At 42.7% G+C, this 16,550-nt stretch overlaps 1 protein-coding gene across 50 annotated transcripts in view; it reads left to right on the top strand.

Annotated features, from left to right (window-relative positions):
- Positions 1-16,550, top strand: part of PFKM (phosphofructokinase, muscle) — a 43,973-nt gene that overhangs the window by 14,112 nt on the left and 13,311 nt on the right. For 41 of the 50 annotated variants that reach the window (XM_081589001.1, XM_081588989.1, XM_081589002.1 and 38 more), the window contains 3 exons: positions 8,107-8,199; positions 15,409-15,482; positions 16,297-16,374. In XM_081589001.1, the coding sequence (XP_081445127.1) occupies positions 8,107-8,199; positions 15,409-15,482; positions 16,297-16,374 (245 nt within the window). Of the gene's footprint in view, positions 1-4,936; positions 5,049-7,082; positions 7,312-8,106; positions 8,200-15,408; positions 15,483-16,296; positions 16,399-16,550 lie in introns of those variants that run through there. The other 9 variants (XM_081589013.1, XM_081589011.1, XM_081589015.1 and 6 more) reach the window with 7 other exon arrangements.

Genomic DNA, 16,550 nt, shown 5'->3' with positions numbered 1-16,550 from the left:
GTAGACAAGATGATTGGATAGCATCACCAACTCAATGGACATGAGTTTGAGCAAGCTCTGGGAGATGGTGAGGGACAGAGAAGCCTGGTGTGCTGCAGTCCATGGGGTTGCAAAGAGTCAGACATGACTGAGTGACTGAACAACAGCAACAGTAAAACCAAATTGAGGGAATTTTTTTGCTAGTAGACCTGCCTTGCAAGAAATGTTAAAAGCAGTTCTTCAGAGAGAAGGAAAATAATATAGGTCAGAAACTCAGATCTGTTTAAAGAAAGAAGAGGATCAAAGAAGGAATAAGTGAAGATGGAACAAAACCTTTCATTTTTCTTAATGGATCTAACAGCAATTTTTCAAAATAATAGCAACAGTATATTCACTTATGTACACTTATGTGTTTAACATGGACTTCCCAGGTGGCACTAGTGGTAAAGAACCCGCCTGCCAATGCAGGAGACATAAGGGATGAGGGTTCAGTCCCTGGGTTGGGAAGATCCCCTGGAGAAGGGCATGGCAACCCACTCCAGTACTCTTGCCTGGGGAATCCCATGGACAGAGGAGCCTGGCAGGCTACAGTCCATGGGGTTGCAAGGACCCAACTGAAGTGACTTAGCATGCACGCACGCATGTGTTTATCATACGTATGCTTTTTTATGTTTATATATAAGTGAAATAAATGACAGAAATGATACAAGGGATGGGAGGAAGGAATTAGGCTTATTTTGTTGTTATAGGTATTCATATGACCTGTGAAATGACATAGTGTTATTTGAAAGTGGACTAGAATTAGTTGTAAACGTATGTTGCAAACTCTAGGGCAACCACTAAAAAAAGTAAAAAGGTATTACTGCTATGCTAAGAAAGGAGGGAAAAATAGAGTCATATAAAATACTCCATTAAACCCACAAAAAGCAAAAAAAGAGTGGAAGACAAAATAGAAACAAAAACCAAGGACAACAAATAGAAAATTGTAATGAATATGGTATATATTAATCCAATACTCATTTTGAATGTCAGTGGTCTAAATGTACCAATTGAAAGACATATTGTCAAAAGTCGATCTGAAAACATGACCCAACTATGTGTTGTCCACAAAAAACACACTTTAAATATAAAGATATTTATAGATTAAAAAGTAAATGGATGAGAAGAATATCCCATGCTAGCACTAATCAAAAGAAAGCAGGGGTGGTTGTATTAATTCTAGACATGGCAGAGTTCAAAGAAAAGTTATCAGGGATGAAGACAAGCATTACCTAATGATAAAGGGGTCAATTCTCCAAGAAGATACAATTCTTAATGTGTATGTGGCTAACAACACAACATCAAACTACGTGAGGCAAAGACTGATAGAACTAAAAGGGGAAATAGATGAATTAACTATCACAATTGGAGACTTCAACTTCTTTCTCTCAGAAGTGGACAGATATAGCATACAGAAAATACGGATATCAGTGATCTCAACGTCATCAGTGAACTGAATAATATTGATTTCAGCAATTCGTCCAACAATAGCTGAATGTAAATTTTTCTCAAGGTCACTTAATTCACCCATGCATTCATTCATACATACATGATAATGTATTCATCATGATAGACCACATTCTGGGCTATAAAAAACATCTTAACTAACTTAAAAGAACAAATTATATAATTGCTGCTCTCAGATCACAGTGAAATTAAACTAGAAATCAGTAACAGAAAGATAACTGGAAAATGCCCCAATACTTGGAAGTTAAACAACACAAATCTAAGTAACACTTTAGTCAAAGAAGAAATCCCAAGATAAATTTAAATATATTTTAAACTATATAAATGAAAAGCACAATTTATTAAAATTTGTCAGATGCAGAGAAAGCAGTGCTTAGAAGGAAATTTATGACATTGAATGGATATATCAGAAAAGCAGGTGATCTAAATCTCTTATAGTTTCCTAAATTTCCATCTTAGGAAACTAGGAGAAGAACAAATTAAATCCAAAGTACTCAGACAAAAAAAAAAATTAGAAATCAATAAAATTGAAGACAAAAAATCAATAGAGAAAATTAATGTAACTAAAAGCTAGTTTTTAAAAAAGGTCAATAAAGTTAATAAATCTCTAGATAGGTTAACTAAGAAAAAAGAGAGAGAACACAGATTACTAATGCCCAAAATGAAAGAGGGGACATTGCTACAGATTCTGTGAAAATTAAAAGGATAATAAAGGAATACTACAAACAACTCTGTGCCCACGAATTTGATAACCTAGGTCAAATGGACCAATCCTGTGAAAGATACAATCTGCCAACATTCACACAAGGAGAAATAGATGATTTGAATAGGTCTATATTAAAGAAATAGAATTAATAATTAATAACCTTCCATAAAAGAAAGGGTCTTTTCATGCACCTATCGGTTGTTTGTATATTTTCATTAGATGTATGTCTTTTCAAATGCTTGCCCATTTTTCTTTGTTACTATCACAACTTTATTTGATATTTCATTGAACAGAATATATTTTTTGAAATTAATAGACTTTGTTAGAGAAGTTTTAGACTTACAGAAAATTGAGCAGATTGCACAGTTTCCATGTATCCTGGCTGTTTTCTGCTCAGTTTCCCCTATTATTAACATCCTGCATCGGTGTGGTACATTTGTTACAATCAATGAACCAGTATTGATACATTATTATTGACTAACATCCATACTTGACATTAGGGTTTACACTTTGTGTTTTATGATTCTATAACTTTTGACAAATGCATAATGTCATGTATCCTCCATTACAGCATCATACAGAATAGTTTCACTGCCATAAAAATCCCTTGTGTTCCGCCTATCTATTGCTCCATTTCTACTCTGAACCCTTGGCAACCACTGATCTTTTTGCTGTCCTTATAGTTTTACCTTTTCCAGAATGTCATATAGTTGGAATCACATAGTATGTAGTATTTCAAACTGGTTTCTTTCACTAAGCAGTATGTTTTAAGATTCCTCCATGTCTTTTTCTTGACTTGGTAGGTCCTTTTGTTTTATTGCAATATCCCATCAGATGAATGTACCACAGTTTGTTTATCCATTCACCGTTGGAGGGACATTTTGGTTGCTTCCAGTTTCTGGCAATTTTGAATAAAGTTGCTATTCAACATTTATGTGTGGGGTTTTGTATAGGTATAGTTTTCAACTCACTTAGATAAACATCTCAGAATATGATTGCTGGATCATATGGTAATGCTGTATTTAGCTTTGTAAGAAACTGCCAAAGTATCTTTTAAAGTGACTATACCATTTTACATTTGTATCAACAAAGAGTTCTTGTTGCTTCACATTCTTGTCAGTATTTGGTACTGTCAAGTTTTCAATCTAATAGATGGTAGTGGTTTCTCTGTTTTAATTTGCAGTGCCTAATGATTTTGAGCATCATTTCATATGCTTATTTGCCATCCATCTGTCTTCTTTGGTGAGGTATCTGTTAAGATCTTTTGCCCATTTTTAAATTGGTTTATTATCTTTTTATTGTTGGGTTGCAAGAGTTATATATTCTCAACACCTGGTCCTTTATCAGATATATGATTTGCAAATATTTTCTCCCGTTCTGTGGGTTATCTTTTCACTTTTTTGATGGCAACATTTGCAGTGCGGAAGTTAATTTTGTGTAGTCATGTGTTTTTATCTGCTCGTCACTTGCATTCTTATTGTTTGCAGTATGTGCAGGTGCAGAAACAAAAGTAAGCAAGAGAAGAGGCGGTAAAAACAGCAAGGAGATGGGAGATGGCTGTGGAGAGGGGCTGAAACCAGGCATGGGTGGAGCAGTGGAAAGAGTAAAGAGGAGCTGGGTGAAAGGATGCACCTCTTGCTCAAGTAGTACTTGATCAATGTTCCCAGGATGGATTCTTCTTGCTTTGTAGCCCAACAGATACGATTGCCTCACTCTCAGAATCCTGCATCCGCTTCTACTGCAGGCTTGAGAATGAGGCTTTCAAGGCAGGGTTCTTGCCTCTTAGTTTAGCGACTAAACAACGAAAACAACTCTCATTCCTCGCTAGCTTCCCTGTATTTTCTCTGAGAAAGGTATGTAAATGCAAAAGGAGTTTTTGAGATCCCTCATGAGTTTGAGGAAACTCAGGGAGATAGTGAAGGACAGGGAAGCCTAGCGCTCTGCAGTCCATGGTGTCGCAAAGAGTCAGACCCGACTGAGCCACTGAACAACTACATAGAAAATTTCAATACCAGTGATCAATGTTCCTTAAGGGCAGGGATTCTGTTTCACTTATCTTTTCATCTCTCAGAACCTAATACAAAACCTGGCACACAGACTTCCAATAAATGTTTGTTTAAAGTGACAGAAGAAAAAAAAGAAGAAAAAAAAAAAGTGACAGAAGGCTTCCCTGGTGGCTCAGACGGTAATGAATCTGACTGCAATGCAGGACACGCGGGTTCAATCCCTGGGTCGGGAAGATCCCCTGGAGGAAATGGCAACCCACTCCAGTATTCTTGCCTGGATAAGTTCATGGACAGAGGCTACAGTCCATGAGGTCGCAGAGTGTCGGACACGACTGGGCGACTAAACAAAGTGACAGAGGTGGGAGACAATTGACAGGGCCAGAGAGGGAGGCTTATTTTTAGTTGCGGAGGATGTTTGAATGCAGAAAAGCCCTGGCTAGGAAAACAGTGCCTCTGAGGACAACAAGGGGAGCAACTAAAGAAATTCTGGTTCCTACTGTGTACTGGAGCTGATGCCTCCCGAGCTGGATGCGGGAACCCTCTGGGGAGCGGAGAAACTAAGCCCCTGTCACATTTGTGCTGTGTTCTTAGCGGGAGGGGGAAGGGGAGGAGAAAGGCGAGCAGGAGCGGGAGGAGCCTCGCGGCGGGCATCAGCTAAGTGGAGGTTGGAAAGCCTCTCCTCTTTCCCCTCCCCAGCTGCCTCCACCTGGCTCCTCCCAGTGTTCGCCAAGCTCCCCTCCCCCTTTCCCCAAGGACAATCTGCAAAGAAGCCCAGGCGGAGGAGAGCTAAGACTATAAGGCAAGAGGGGCCCTTGGGTGAAGAGCGAGGGGGATAACCGAGAGCGAGCGAGGTGGGAATGAACGTGCTGGGAGTTGGCGGTGGGAGAACAGAAGGGAGCAGACGGGGAAAGAAGAGGTGGTGCGGCATCAGAAGGAGCTGAGGGGGGATGGGTGACGAATCCTAGCCCCTCGCTCGTCTCCCTCGCGTGCACACCCTGTCTCTTTGCCTGGGAATCAGGGATGGGTGGGTGGTGCTCTGACCTAGTGGCTCTCGGCAGCCTGACTCCTACCCTGGCACTCATCCAATTCAAATCAGTGCACCTATGATGCTGCCTCGCCTGTATTTCTACCTCCCTCGTGCTTCTCTGCGCACCTGTGATTTTATATATAGGTTTTAACATGTCTGTTTCTACATGTGTGTCACTGTTGATCCATTTATTTATGACTCTGCTTGTATATCTTTGACTTGTGCCTCTATAACAATTTTAGAGATGCAGCAGAATTTGAGCTGGTTTTTTTTTTGCAGGTCAGCACTCCCAACCTTCCCCCCCCACCCCCATTTATGATGCATTCTCTCCATCACTGAAGCCTGTGTGGGTGGAAGATCCCTGTATGGATTTCTATCAGGGATGAGCTCCCAGAATGAATAAGCAGAGGAAAACTCATGGAAAAAGGGATTGGCACAGTACTCAAACGTTTTGTTCTTTTCTTTCCAAAATTTTGCCTTCCTATTTGCAGCAACCACTTAGGCTTTCTTTTCTTGAGAACTGCAGAAATTTGCACATGAACACTCTAATTAAATAGGAGAGTGTCTCTATTCTTGTGTGTTTGTATTCCTCTCACTATTTGTTGCTATCGGCTTTCTTAAGTCCTGTTTGTATCTATGTGTTAGAAGGAATATGTATCCAAGCATATTTAAATTTTTTTCTATGTTTGTGTGCCTTTCCTGTTGTCAGTTCATGATGCTTTGCTGAATGTCTGTTGTTATGTGCATGAGCTTCTTTAGGCTTTGGTAGGCTGTGGGAGGCTTTAAAAAATGAAAATGATCCCCCTACCCCCCAGGAGTTTTCAGTCTAGTTAGGGAAAATGACGTTAGCAATCTTTACCCCAGGTATCTGCAAACTTTTTCTGTTGAAAGCCAGATAGTAAATGTTTTAGGGCCTCTGTCGCAATAATCTTCTCTGCTCTTGTAGCACAAAAGCAGCCATAGATAATTATCAAAAGAATGTGAGTGCTATGAGCACTGAAATCTGAATTTCATATAATTTTCATATGTCATGAAATTGATTTTTCAACCACTCAAAATGTGAAAACTTTTCTTAGTTTGCTGCCATACAAAGACATTGGAAGGGTTCAACTTGGCCCCTGGCCTGTAGTTTGCTGACTCCTTATTTAGTCCGACCTTTTCAACCCATAAAAAACAACTAAAATATCACATAAAGCAATAATTAAGTGCTAAGCGAGTGATCTGGTTTCAGAAACACTATGTGATTTGAGGAGGTTCAGAAAGAAGCACTCCTTGACCTGTGGTAATCAGTGAAGGCTTAATAGGTTTAACAGGGATGTGACTAGGACAGGCCTTAAATAATGGAGTAGGATATTGATCTGTGGAAAGAGCCAGGATAGCCTTCCACACAAGTGATGCAGTGTGCACAGGCATAGACGTGGGGAGGAACAAAGTGATATTTAGATGTTAATGGAGCAGAAAATTTTCAGGAGCCAAGGTTGGAGCTCCAGGCAAGAGTTAGGTCATGGAAGCTTTGAATGCAACCCAAGAAGTTTGGGTTTAATCTGTCAGTACTGATTATATGCAGCATATCTGTGAACCTGTGTTTGTTAACAACACTATGTATGTTTGTGTATGTTTTATTCATGAGTGTCTCATTGCATATATTTTCTTGGCATGTGTATGGATTTATATGTGGATGTGACCTGTGTCTTTATCAGCAGCTACCCTGATTGCCCCGGGGTTCACATCTGAAACATGAGCTGTACTTAAAGGTCATCAGCTCCTGATCATGCGAATGAATCCTGTCTCCACTGAGGCTTCAGAGGCCTATGACCTTCCTTTGGAGGTTTATTTGGTGTCTGAAATAGAGTGGAGAAGGGAAGCACAAGCAGAGGGAGACCAGCTATTGAAGAAAACAATTCAGATGGAAAGAGGCCATGAGGACAGAAAAGAAGGATAAAGGAAGATAATAAGAAAGAGAATAATAGGGTTTGGCAACTGTTTTGATTCTGAGAGTAAAGAGGAGATAAATTTAAAAAATAACAGCGGTTAGCCTGGATAACTGGGAGAGTGATGATTCAGTTGGCATTTTTATGGATGCAAAAGTATGTCTTGTATTTTCATTTGAGAGAGATAAGTCCTAAAGACAAAAATATGAAGGTGTTCACATGTTATGTGTACATATTTATGTCTATGTGGCAGTGATTTTTGTGTTACTCTTCCCATTTGGTAGTGTTTAGTGTGAGGGGCAAGGCCTGAAGATAAAGGATCAAGAAATGCATAGGAGGCAGAGACCCTGAGAGGGATGGGAAAAGTCAGAGAAAGTCCCCCACCATTCCTAAGCCTGAACTGTTATTTTGCCCAAGCTCCAATGTGCCTGTATAACTTGGAACTCCTGTTCCAACTTAGCCTATTTCCATAACACCCAACCCAAATCTTAACCAAAACCCAGCCTACCCTTGTTTTTCTGCTTCTGCTTTGCTGGTTCGCAGTGCCCTAAGCCTCTTTGATTTCTGTCCTCTGCAATAGCCCTTTCCTGCATTAAAAGGGAGGATTCTGTGAGGCTACCTTAACTTTTCTCCTTTCTCATTTTTGTTCAGTCACCCACCCTTCTCCTTGACCTTAGCTTCTTCTCCAAATAGGCTCCAGTTGGGGTGGGAGGGATTAGCCAGGACTTTTGCGGTCTTAGGCTTGATTTCTGTGACATTTCAGCCTGTCATTCTGCGAGGGTGTGGCTCTCTTCTGGAAGAAGTCCAAAGATCCTAGGCTGCAAACCTCAGACTCAATATAGTGGGAGAGCCTGACTGAGGTGGCTCTAGCCAGTCTAACAGAGCCATCTTCCAAGCTTGTAGCACCTTGATCCCATTGTTGTCCTAACTGGGCACTCTTTTGAATTCTAGAGTGGATCATGACCCATGAAGAGCACCATGAAGCCAAAACCCTGGGAATCGGCAAAGCCATCGCCGTGTTAACCTCTGGTGGTGATGCCCAAGGTAAGGAAGAGGGCCCAGCTTGGGGAGAGGGCCTGGCTAGGAGGCCCTCCGAAACCAACGAAAACCATAGTTGGGAGGCCCCCTTGAATTTCCTGACTCCCTCAGCCTGAGCCTGTAGAACAGAGCTATCCTCTTGCTGTACATTTACACAGGGACCTGGGGCTTTCCCCAAAAATGTTAGGTCTAAGTCCACAAGTGCTTTTGGATTTCACTTGCTCTACTTTTTTTTTTTCTAACTTTTTATTTTATATTGGGTTATAGCCAATTCACAATGTTGTGATAGTTTTGGGCAGGGAACAGAGGGACTCAGCCATATACATATACATGTATATGTATATGTATATGGCAAAGGCCACTCCTTTTCCCTCCCCTCCCCTAAACTTACTTAGATCTTCATAAAGCTTCTTTCAAAGTTTTCTGAAGATCTGGGTCCATTTGTGTCCTTTGGTACTCAGAAAACTGGTGTTTTCTCAAGCAGGATTGGAAAGAAGGAGACTAAAAAGAGATACAATTGTTGAGAAGGCAGTAGGTGGATTCACTTCAAGTACATTGGAAATGTTGGGAAAAGGAGGAGATTTGGAACTGGTATTTGGTGGGCTCTAGCAAATCATCAGGAGCCAACTCTGGTGTCAGCAGGGCTCCTGCGAGGACCAGGGTCAGGTGCCTCACTCTTACAACACGTTTCCTTCTAGGCTCACGTCTGCGTCATTCTGCTGTTCTCTGTTTTCTCTGACCTCTCCTCCGCTTCCATTCCTTTAACCCTTAAACAAACAGGAACAGCAGCAGTTAATCAGTACATACCAAGGGGTGTGTGTGGGGTGGGTGGGCGGCAGGCAGAAGAAAGCAAAGCCCTTTGGCTTGAGTCCAGGAGACCTGGGAGTCAGAACTGTCAGGTATATGGAAAGATGAAGAGAGAAAGAAGGGGATCTCAGCTGGCCTCCCCTTCCCTCTGCACCATTCTTCCCTTGGGTTTTTAAACACCCGCTTTGTATAGAGTCCTGTCTTATGTGTTGTGGAGAAGCTGATTTCCTTTGGGAACTGTAATTTAATGAGGAGAGATGTCATACATTACTAAAATTCCTAATAAATAACATAATAACATAAATAACAATAATCAAGTGTGTCTTAGCCCAAATAGAATTCAGTTATGTATTGAAATGGTAGGCCTTGGTTGGACTAACCAGGGAAGGCTTCGTGGAAAAGATAGATTTCGAGAAACTGAACTCTTCATTCAAGTAAAGTGCGTAAATAGTGCATGATGCAGTAAATGCAACACTAATTCAATAAAGTGAATTGTTGAGCATCTGCTATGTGCCAAACAGGATGGGAGACGCTACAGCTTCATCAGTGGAAGACTCACCCATTGTCTTTGTTGTTATGACCCTTCTAACTAGTATATTAGTAAAGCTAGACTTTAAGAATATTTTAAACTAATGTTTAATTATAATTGTTATATCTGTTATGAACAGGAAAACAGAGGAAGGAAGGCACAGAGGCCTGAGTTTAGGAATAGTAGCCAGATTAGGAATGCAGACCTGGTTTCTGTTGCTTTTCTCTCCTCTCCTGGAAAGAATCTCATGCCAGCTCTGAGTTCCTCAACATAAACTCTGAGTGTTGATCCTAAAACCTTGGTAGGATGGCCTGTGGGATTGGATTGTCAGATTAGGGGAAGCAAGAGCCTGCTAAAAATCCAGATGAGGTCCACAGAGTTATGAATTTATGAAGAAGCAGAGCTTTCTGGAGAGGGAAACAGGTTTAAAAAAAGAAGTCTAGGATTTAACATGGGTCCAAGAGCAGCAGTGGTCATGTATGGATGTGAGAGTTGGACTGTGAAGAAAGCTGAGCACCGAAGAATTGATGCTTTTGAACTGTGGTGTTGGAGAAGACTCTTGAGAGTCTCTTGGACTGCAAGGAGATCCAACCAGTCCATCCTAAAGAAGATCAGTCCTGGGAGTTCATTGGAGGGACTGATGTTGAAGCTGAAGCTCCAGTACTTTGGCCACCTGATGCGAAGAGCTGACTCATTGGAAAAGACCCTGATGCTGGGAAAGATTGAGGGCAGGAGGAGAAGGGGACGACAGAGGATGAGATGGTTGGATGGCATCACTGACTCAATGGACATGGGTTTAGGTGGACTCTGGGAGTTGGTGATGGACGGGGAGGCCTGGCATGCTGCGGTTCATGGGGTTGCAAAGAGTCAGACACGACTGAGCGACTGAATTGAACTGAAGAGCAGCAGAGCCCTTACAGCTTCTGATCCTGAGCAGAGAGACCCTCATTCTAGAGACAGGCACAGTGTACCCAGGGACACATCCCACTGCAAAGCCATATAACATCACAGGTGCGTGTCAGTAGGGACTGAGAGTGGTAGGATAGAATTCTTGGGAGGAAGGAAGTGAAACAGCAAACTCAAGGTAGAGCTGAGAGGTCCCAACTGAAAGGTCCCAAGTGAAACATTTTGAACAAATGTTTAATTATAATTGCTCAAATGTTTAATTATAACAGCTCAAATGCAGAAGTGGCCTGCCCGGAGATAGGTTTGAGAGGCCCTCGTTCTCCCAGGGAGAGGCACAGAAAGGTTTTTCCCTAGAGGCTGTAGGCCACATGGCAAAGAGGGGTCAGCTCTCTAAGATCTAGAGGAGCTTCAGCTCTGTCATTCCCTGACCTCAGCAAGGTTGCTGCTGCTGAGTTGCTTCAGTCGTGTCCAACTCTTTGCGACCCTATGGACTATAGCCCACCTGCAGGGCCCCTCTGTCCGTGGGATTCTCTAGGCAAGAATACTTGAGTGGGTTGCCTTGCCCTTCTCCAGGGGATCTTCCCAACCCAGGGATTGAACCCACGTCTCTTAGGGCTCCTGCATTGGCAGCCAGGTTCTTTACCACTAGCGCCACCTATTAGCAAGGCTAATAGCATCTTAAAATAGAAGAGTGGCCAAGAATCAGACATCCTGAACTAAGAAACTGGGCTGATTAGATGCCAAATCCTAACCCCCTTTCCAGCCCAGAAGTGGTCCCAATCCTGAAACCACACTACATTTGGCCTAATGAAATGGGCATATTCTGCTGGAAAGGACCTCAGTCACCTGCTCTATCCCTCTGTCCTCAGACAGGCAGTCTATTCCAAAAGCATGTTTATCCTATTTTTAAAGGTTCATTGGAATAGAATTCTATTCCTTCTCCATGGCTGTTCTAAGATTTACAACTTTCAATTACATAGCCATCAGAAAGTATAATTCACATCTAACAAACATTTGCTCTTCGTGTCCTTTTTTTTTCTTATTCAAAGTTCAGTTAAGGTAGAAAAATTTTAGCAAAAAGATAGTGACCAAGTCATTTATTTGTTTTCTCCTATCTCATGTCATAGACCCATCACCCGTAGTCCTCCCTACAGCCTCTTCCCAACAGGCTGTAATTGGAGACTCCACAGTACGTGCTTCTGATGCTTTCCAGAGTCCCTCGTGGCTGTGCCCAGAGTACCCCTGGGTGGTGCCTGTAATCTTATCCTTCGTCTTGCTTCTAATAAGGCAGACAGCTGCTCATGGAGGGTTATTTAGGGCAACATGGAATAGCTAAGGACTGGCCTGGGACCAGAAGAGGCCAGTGACGTTAAGTAGGAGAGCCCAAAGCATTACTTGGACTTTCTAGTATAATCTATACAGTCCAGTCTGTGACTTCTAGGGAACTAAGGATACACAGAGGCACAAAAGGGGTCGTAAAACTTGATTTCTAGGAAACACTCAGATATCCAATTCTGAGGCAGGGAGGATGACCTCTGAAAGTTGGTGTGGTAAAAAGGCAGAGGGAGGGGAAAGGAGAATCTTCTTTTCTTGTGGGATGTTTCTTGCCCACCATCTATTGTTTGCTTTACACTTAAAACCTTTGAAGTGATTTGTTTTCCTTGAATTTTTTTCTCCCCTACCCTTCCTCAGCTCAGGAGCAGGAAAGAGCATTACAACATATACATTTCAGAAAAATATTTTTTCCTTATTTCTTAAGATTACAGATTTATACTCCAGGACTCCAAGTATCCAAAAGAGACTCCCATAGGCCTTGGGAAAGTCTAGAAAATAAACAGTAGTTTCACATTTGTCCTGATTTTTTTAAATTGAATTTATTCATTTTTCCTAAAGCACTGATGGCTTTCCCTTGACTCCAACTTTATGTTTTTTTAATACACACAGTCTTTTCATAAAGCTTCTGAGAAGGCCTCTCCCTTCACAGATTTTTTCACTTTTGACTCCTTCAAGTCCATCAGTGAGATGTCTAGACTTTGCCTTGGTGATGTAATAAGTACATTTTGACATCAGTGCTGTCCAGTGACCTCTTGTTAGCAAGCCCAACCTTCCCGTTCTCATCTCAGATCAATTATCAGACGCATATGGCAATGTTCCCACTTCTTGAAACTGTCCCCTTTGGCTTCTAAGACGTTGCTGAGTCCTTGTTCTCCTCCTGTCTTTCTTGCTACTCCTTATTCCTTCAACATTGGTGTCCCTCAGGATTCCATTCCTTGCCCCTTTCCCTTCTAATTTTACCTATTTTCTCGAGACGGTCTTCCGGGTCCACATGGATGACCCACAAGAACTTCAAACTCAGTGGATTCAGATACAACTATAGCATCCCCACCCCGATCTTCCCAAACCCAAACCCACCTCTACAGTTTTCCCTGGGGCCCAAGGCAGTCATGGGGCATGTCCTTCTTCCTCTCCAACACCTTGAAATCTAATCACATACTGATTAGATGGAAGTCCCATTGCTTCTGTTTCCCAGGTTCTCCTGTCCAGTCTCTGTTTTGTCCCAAATGCCCAGTCTAGGCCCTCATTGTTTTTGTCACTGCTGCCAGGTAGCCATCTAATCCTAGCATCACCTCTTTCAGTCTGTCTTCCACATTGCTGCTAGAGTGATCTTTCTGATCCACAGATCTCATTATCTCCCTCCACTCTTCAAGATTCCCCATTGACTATAACTTATGTTTTTTTAAGTTACAGACCTCTTTAAGAATCAATGAATGCTGTGGACCTTCTCTCAGAAGAAATGCCCTTGCCCACAAAGCTTTTCATACAGTTTCTTGGGGTTCATGGATTCCCTGAAACCATCACCCATGGATCCCCAGTCAAAGCCTGGCTTCCAGAATAAAAACTAGCCTTCCCTCAGTGGGCACACAGGTGCCTGCCAGCTGCATAGCTTCATCTCTCTGTAGTTTTCCAGTTTATTCTTTATAATACGAGTTACATAAGGCTACTGCTTGACCCTCAACTTTATTTGTGCTATTCATCCTGCCTATAACACTCTCCCCAGATTCGTCCATCTGACTAAAAGATTTGAAAGGAAATTATCCTTTAGGTCTCAGGACAAATGTAGTCTTTTCTGTATCACCTTCTCTGACTTCCTCCTGGCATCATAGATGCTTCTTCTCCTTGTTCCCATTGCACTTTGTACCAATCCCCTCCATATGAATCCAAATTAGAACCATACTGTAATTCCTCCTGTCTTTTTTTAATTTTTTGGCCTTGCTAAGCAGCATGTGAAATCCTAGTTTCACAACTAGGGATTGAACTCATGCCCCCTGCAGTGAAAGTACAGAATCTTAACCCCTGGACCACCAGGAAAGTCCCTCTTCCCTAGTCTTGAGGACCATTCCCAAGTCCTTTATCTTTGTATCCCTAGACACTCCGTCATCCCCTGATGCATCTTTCCCAGTGCCTGCATCGAGTTAGGAACGGGAGAGGTATTTGTTAAATATTTGTTAAGTAAGTGAATAGTAAGGCATTCAGTTTGATTTGGAGTTTAAAGCCATGTAATACCAACCTTGTTGACCTGCAAACACACCAACCTGAAAAATAGATATTCTGGCCTTTTTAATTCTATTCAGTTCCAGATAGCTTTGGATTATGCAATAGTTCATGATGGATTTTAGTCTGCTGCTGCAGATTTTTCCAGTTACTGGCTTCTCTAGTGCTCACTGATATTTCTCCAGGCAGGTTAAGGACCATATGAATAGATTTTAGGTTGAAACAAAAATGTGTAATGTGTACAGGCCTACCTGAGGAAGGGTGATTAAAGTGGTTCACAAGAAGTTGATCTGCCATGGCATCACCCTGAGCCCTTCCTCACATTACAAGGTAGGCAGGGTTACCAAGATTAAGACCCAGGAATGTCTCACCAGTGAGACTGCTGAGCACGGTAGCAGTGGCATTGTTTCTACTGTGTTAGGTGTTGTGACAGGTCAGCTCCTCCCTGTACTCTTGGAAGACAGGGTTCTTGTCATTGAGCAGCTGCTAGGAGAAGGATGGTACTCACAGACAAGGATGGGGGAAAGGGTCTCCCCTCTGTCTCAGGCCTAGTTGTTTCTCCCAGTGGAAACAATAATTGACAGCATGATGTTTAGGTTCGTCATACACATGCCACACACAGGGTCACAGGAGAAGATCAGCATGGGAGAAGGAGAGCATAGAGGCTCTACTAATTGTGCCTGCACACTTGGTCACAGCCTCTTCTGGTAGTTTGGGAGCCAGAGGATCTCAGTGCGCAGCACACACTGGAACACACACCAACGCAACAACACTAAAAAGCTGTGCATGTGTGGGGAGTTGGAGGATCCACCAGCCAGTAATGGACATACTCATGAATAGCTTGCAAAGGGTCAGGTCACTGAGCCCAGAGAGTCATGTCTTTGTCCTGAGAAGCCTATACAAGCCGGATGCTAGATTCACTGCAGAAGACAAGGAAAAGCCTAGTGTAGCCATTGGGATTAGCATGGAGGTCAGCAATGTTGGTTTAGACATTTCGAATTTGGATTAAAAGTTGACCTCATCTTTGCTCTGTAACCTCGACCTATTTGAGCTTCAGTTTCCAACTCTAAAATGGAGGCAACTCCTGGGTTGTGGGAAGGATTAAATGAGTTGATGATTGACAAGCATCTAGCAGCATCTAACCCCACAAAAAGCATATGAGATGCTTATTCCCCAGGTTGCCCTGGCATGGAAACATTTTAGGAAAGATGGAATTTTGGGACGTTGGGGAGGTAAATGGAGGTAAGTTGTATAATGTTAACATTGAATGAAGTAATTCAGGGTTAATGGGGAGCACAGAAGACTTGGATGAGGGGATTCTAGATTCAGAGAAAAGCCTTGGAAAAGGACTGACTCAGATCTTAGAGCCCAGGACTACTTTTCTTAGGAGTAACCTCTCTCTGACTCTTTCCTCCTCGCAGGTATGAATGCTGCTGTCAGGGCTGTGGTTCGTGTTGGCATCTATACTGGTGCCCGTGTCTTCTTTGTCCATGAGGTTGGTTCTCTGCTCTGCTTCCCATCGCTCTTTGTTTTCTACTCCATCTCCCCACCCTCTCTCCTTATCTCCTGGCTATGTGTCTAATTTCTCTTAATTCTGTGTCCCTAAGAATCACTCCTTCCCACTCTGGGCTCCAGTAATGATGGTGGGGCCCAGAGATCTACAAACCAGGTCCTCGTGTTGCCTGTTCAATTTAAAGTAAGAAGTAATTCCTCCTTCCCTTCACCTCCCCCCAAACAGAGAGGGAAGCTGAAACAACTTAGTATTTCACATCCAGAGTCAGAGCCTCAGGAGGGACGAGTCCCACTCTGTTTCTGCAGTTGTCTTACTTTCCAAGGTTCTAACTCCTCCTTGCTTCCCTTCTCTCCTTTTCCTCTCATCCTTTGTCCACTTTTCTTTCCATAAGGTCTGTCTCCCTTTCTTCTCTGAAGTGTTATCGTCTCTTTTCAAGTCACGTTTCTCTCCTTTTCTCCTTCTAACATCCCCTTCTTTTTTTTCCTCCTTTGCTGGTTATCAAAACCGTCTGTCATCTAGTTCCCCTGGGAGGAAATGGGATGAGCCACAAATAAGAGAAATCAAGATTAAATGTTAGGAAAGGCATCCTGATGTTTCAAGAATAAGAGAAACTAGGAGAGGGTATTGGAACAACTGCCGTCTCCTTCCTTGGACTGTGTTTTTCTCAGGAGCACCCAGGCATCAGTAATGGGAGGTGACTTGATTCTCAGAGAACCTCTTCCCAGGGACCCTGTCGTAATCCTGGGGGTTTGGGGGAAGCCTAGCAGAGGCTGAATGGATGTAATGTACCCCACAGGGTTATCAAGGCCTAGTGGATGGTGGAGATAACATCCGGGAAGCCACATGGGAGAGCGTCTCGATGATGCTTCAGCTGGTATGTTCCAGAGGGCTCCATCCCGTTTGTGCTGGCCTTGTCTCACCCCATTTGGGTGGGGCTCATGGTTTCCCGAATTCCCTGCCATGTGGCTTAGTTGGAAGGGATTCTATGACCACAGAGGGGCTACATTTACCCTTTACTCTTTGCATTTGAAAACATCACCCTGGTTTCCT

Source organism: Giraffa tippelskirchi, chromosome 4, assembly GCF_054371585.1.
Source record: "Giraffa tippelskirchi isolate mGirTip1 chromosome 4, T2T-mGirTip1v1.2.pri, whole genome shotgun sequence".
NCBI lineage: Eukaryota > Metazoa > Chordata > Mammalia > Artiodactyla > Giraffidae > Giraffa > Giraffa tippelskirchi.
The sequence above is the reverse complement of the archived record's forward strand: the minus strand, read 5'-3'. Positions and strand labels throughout refer to the sequence as shown.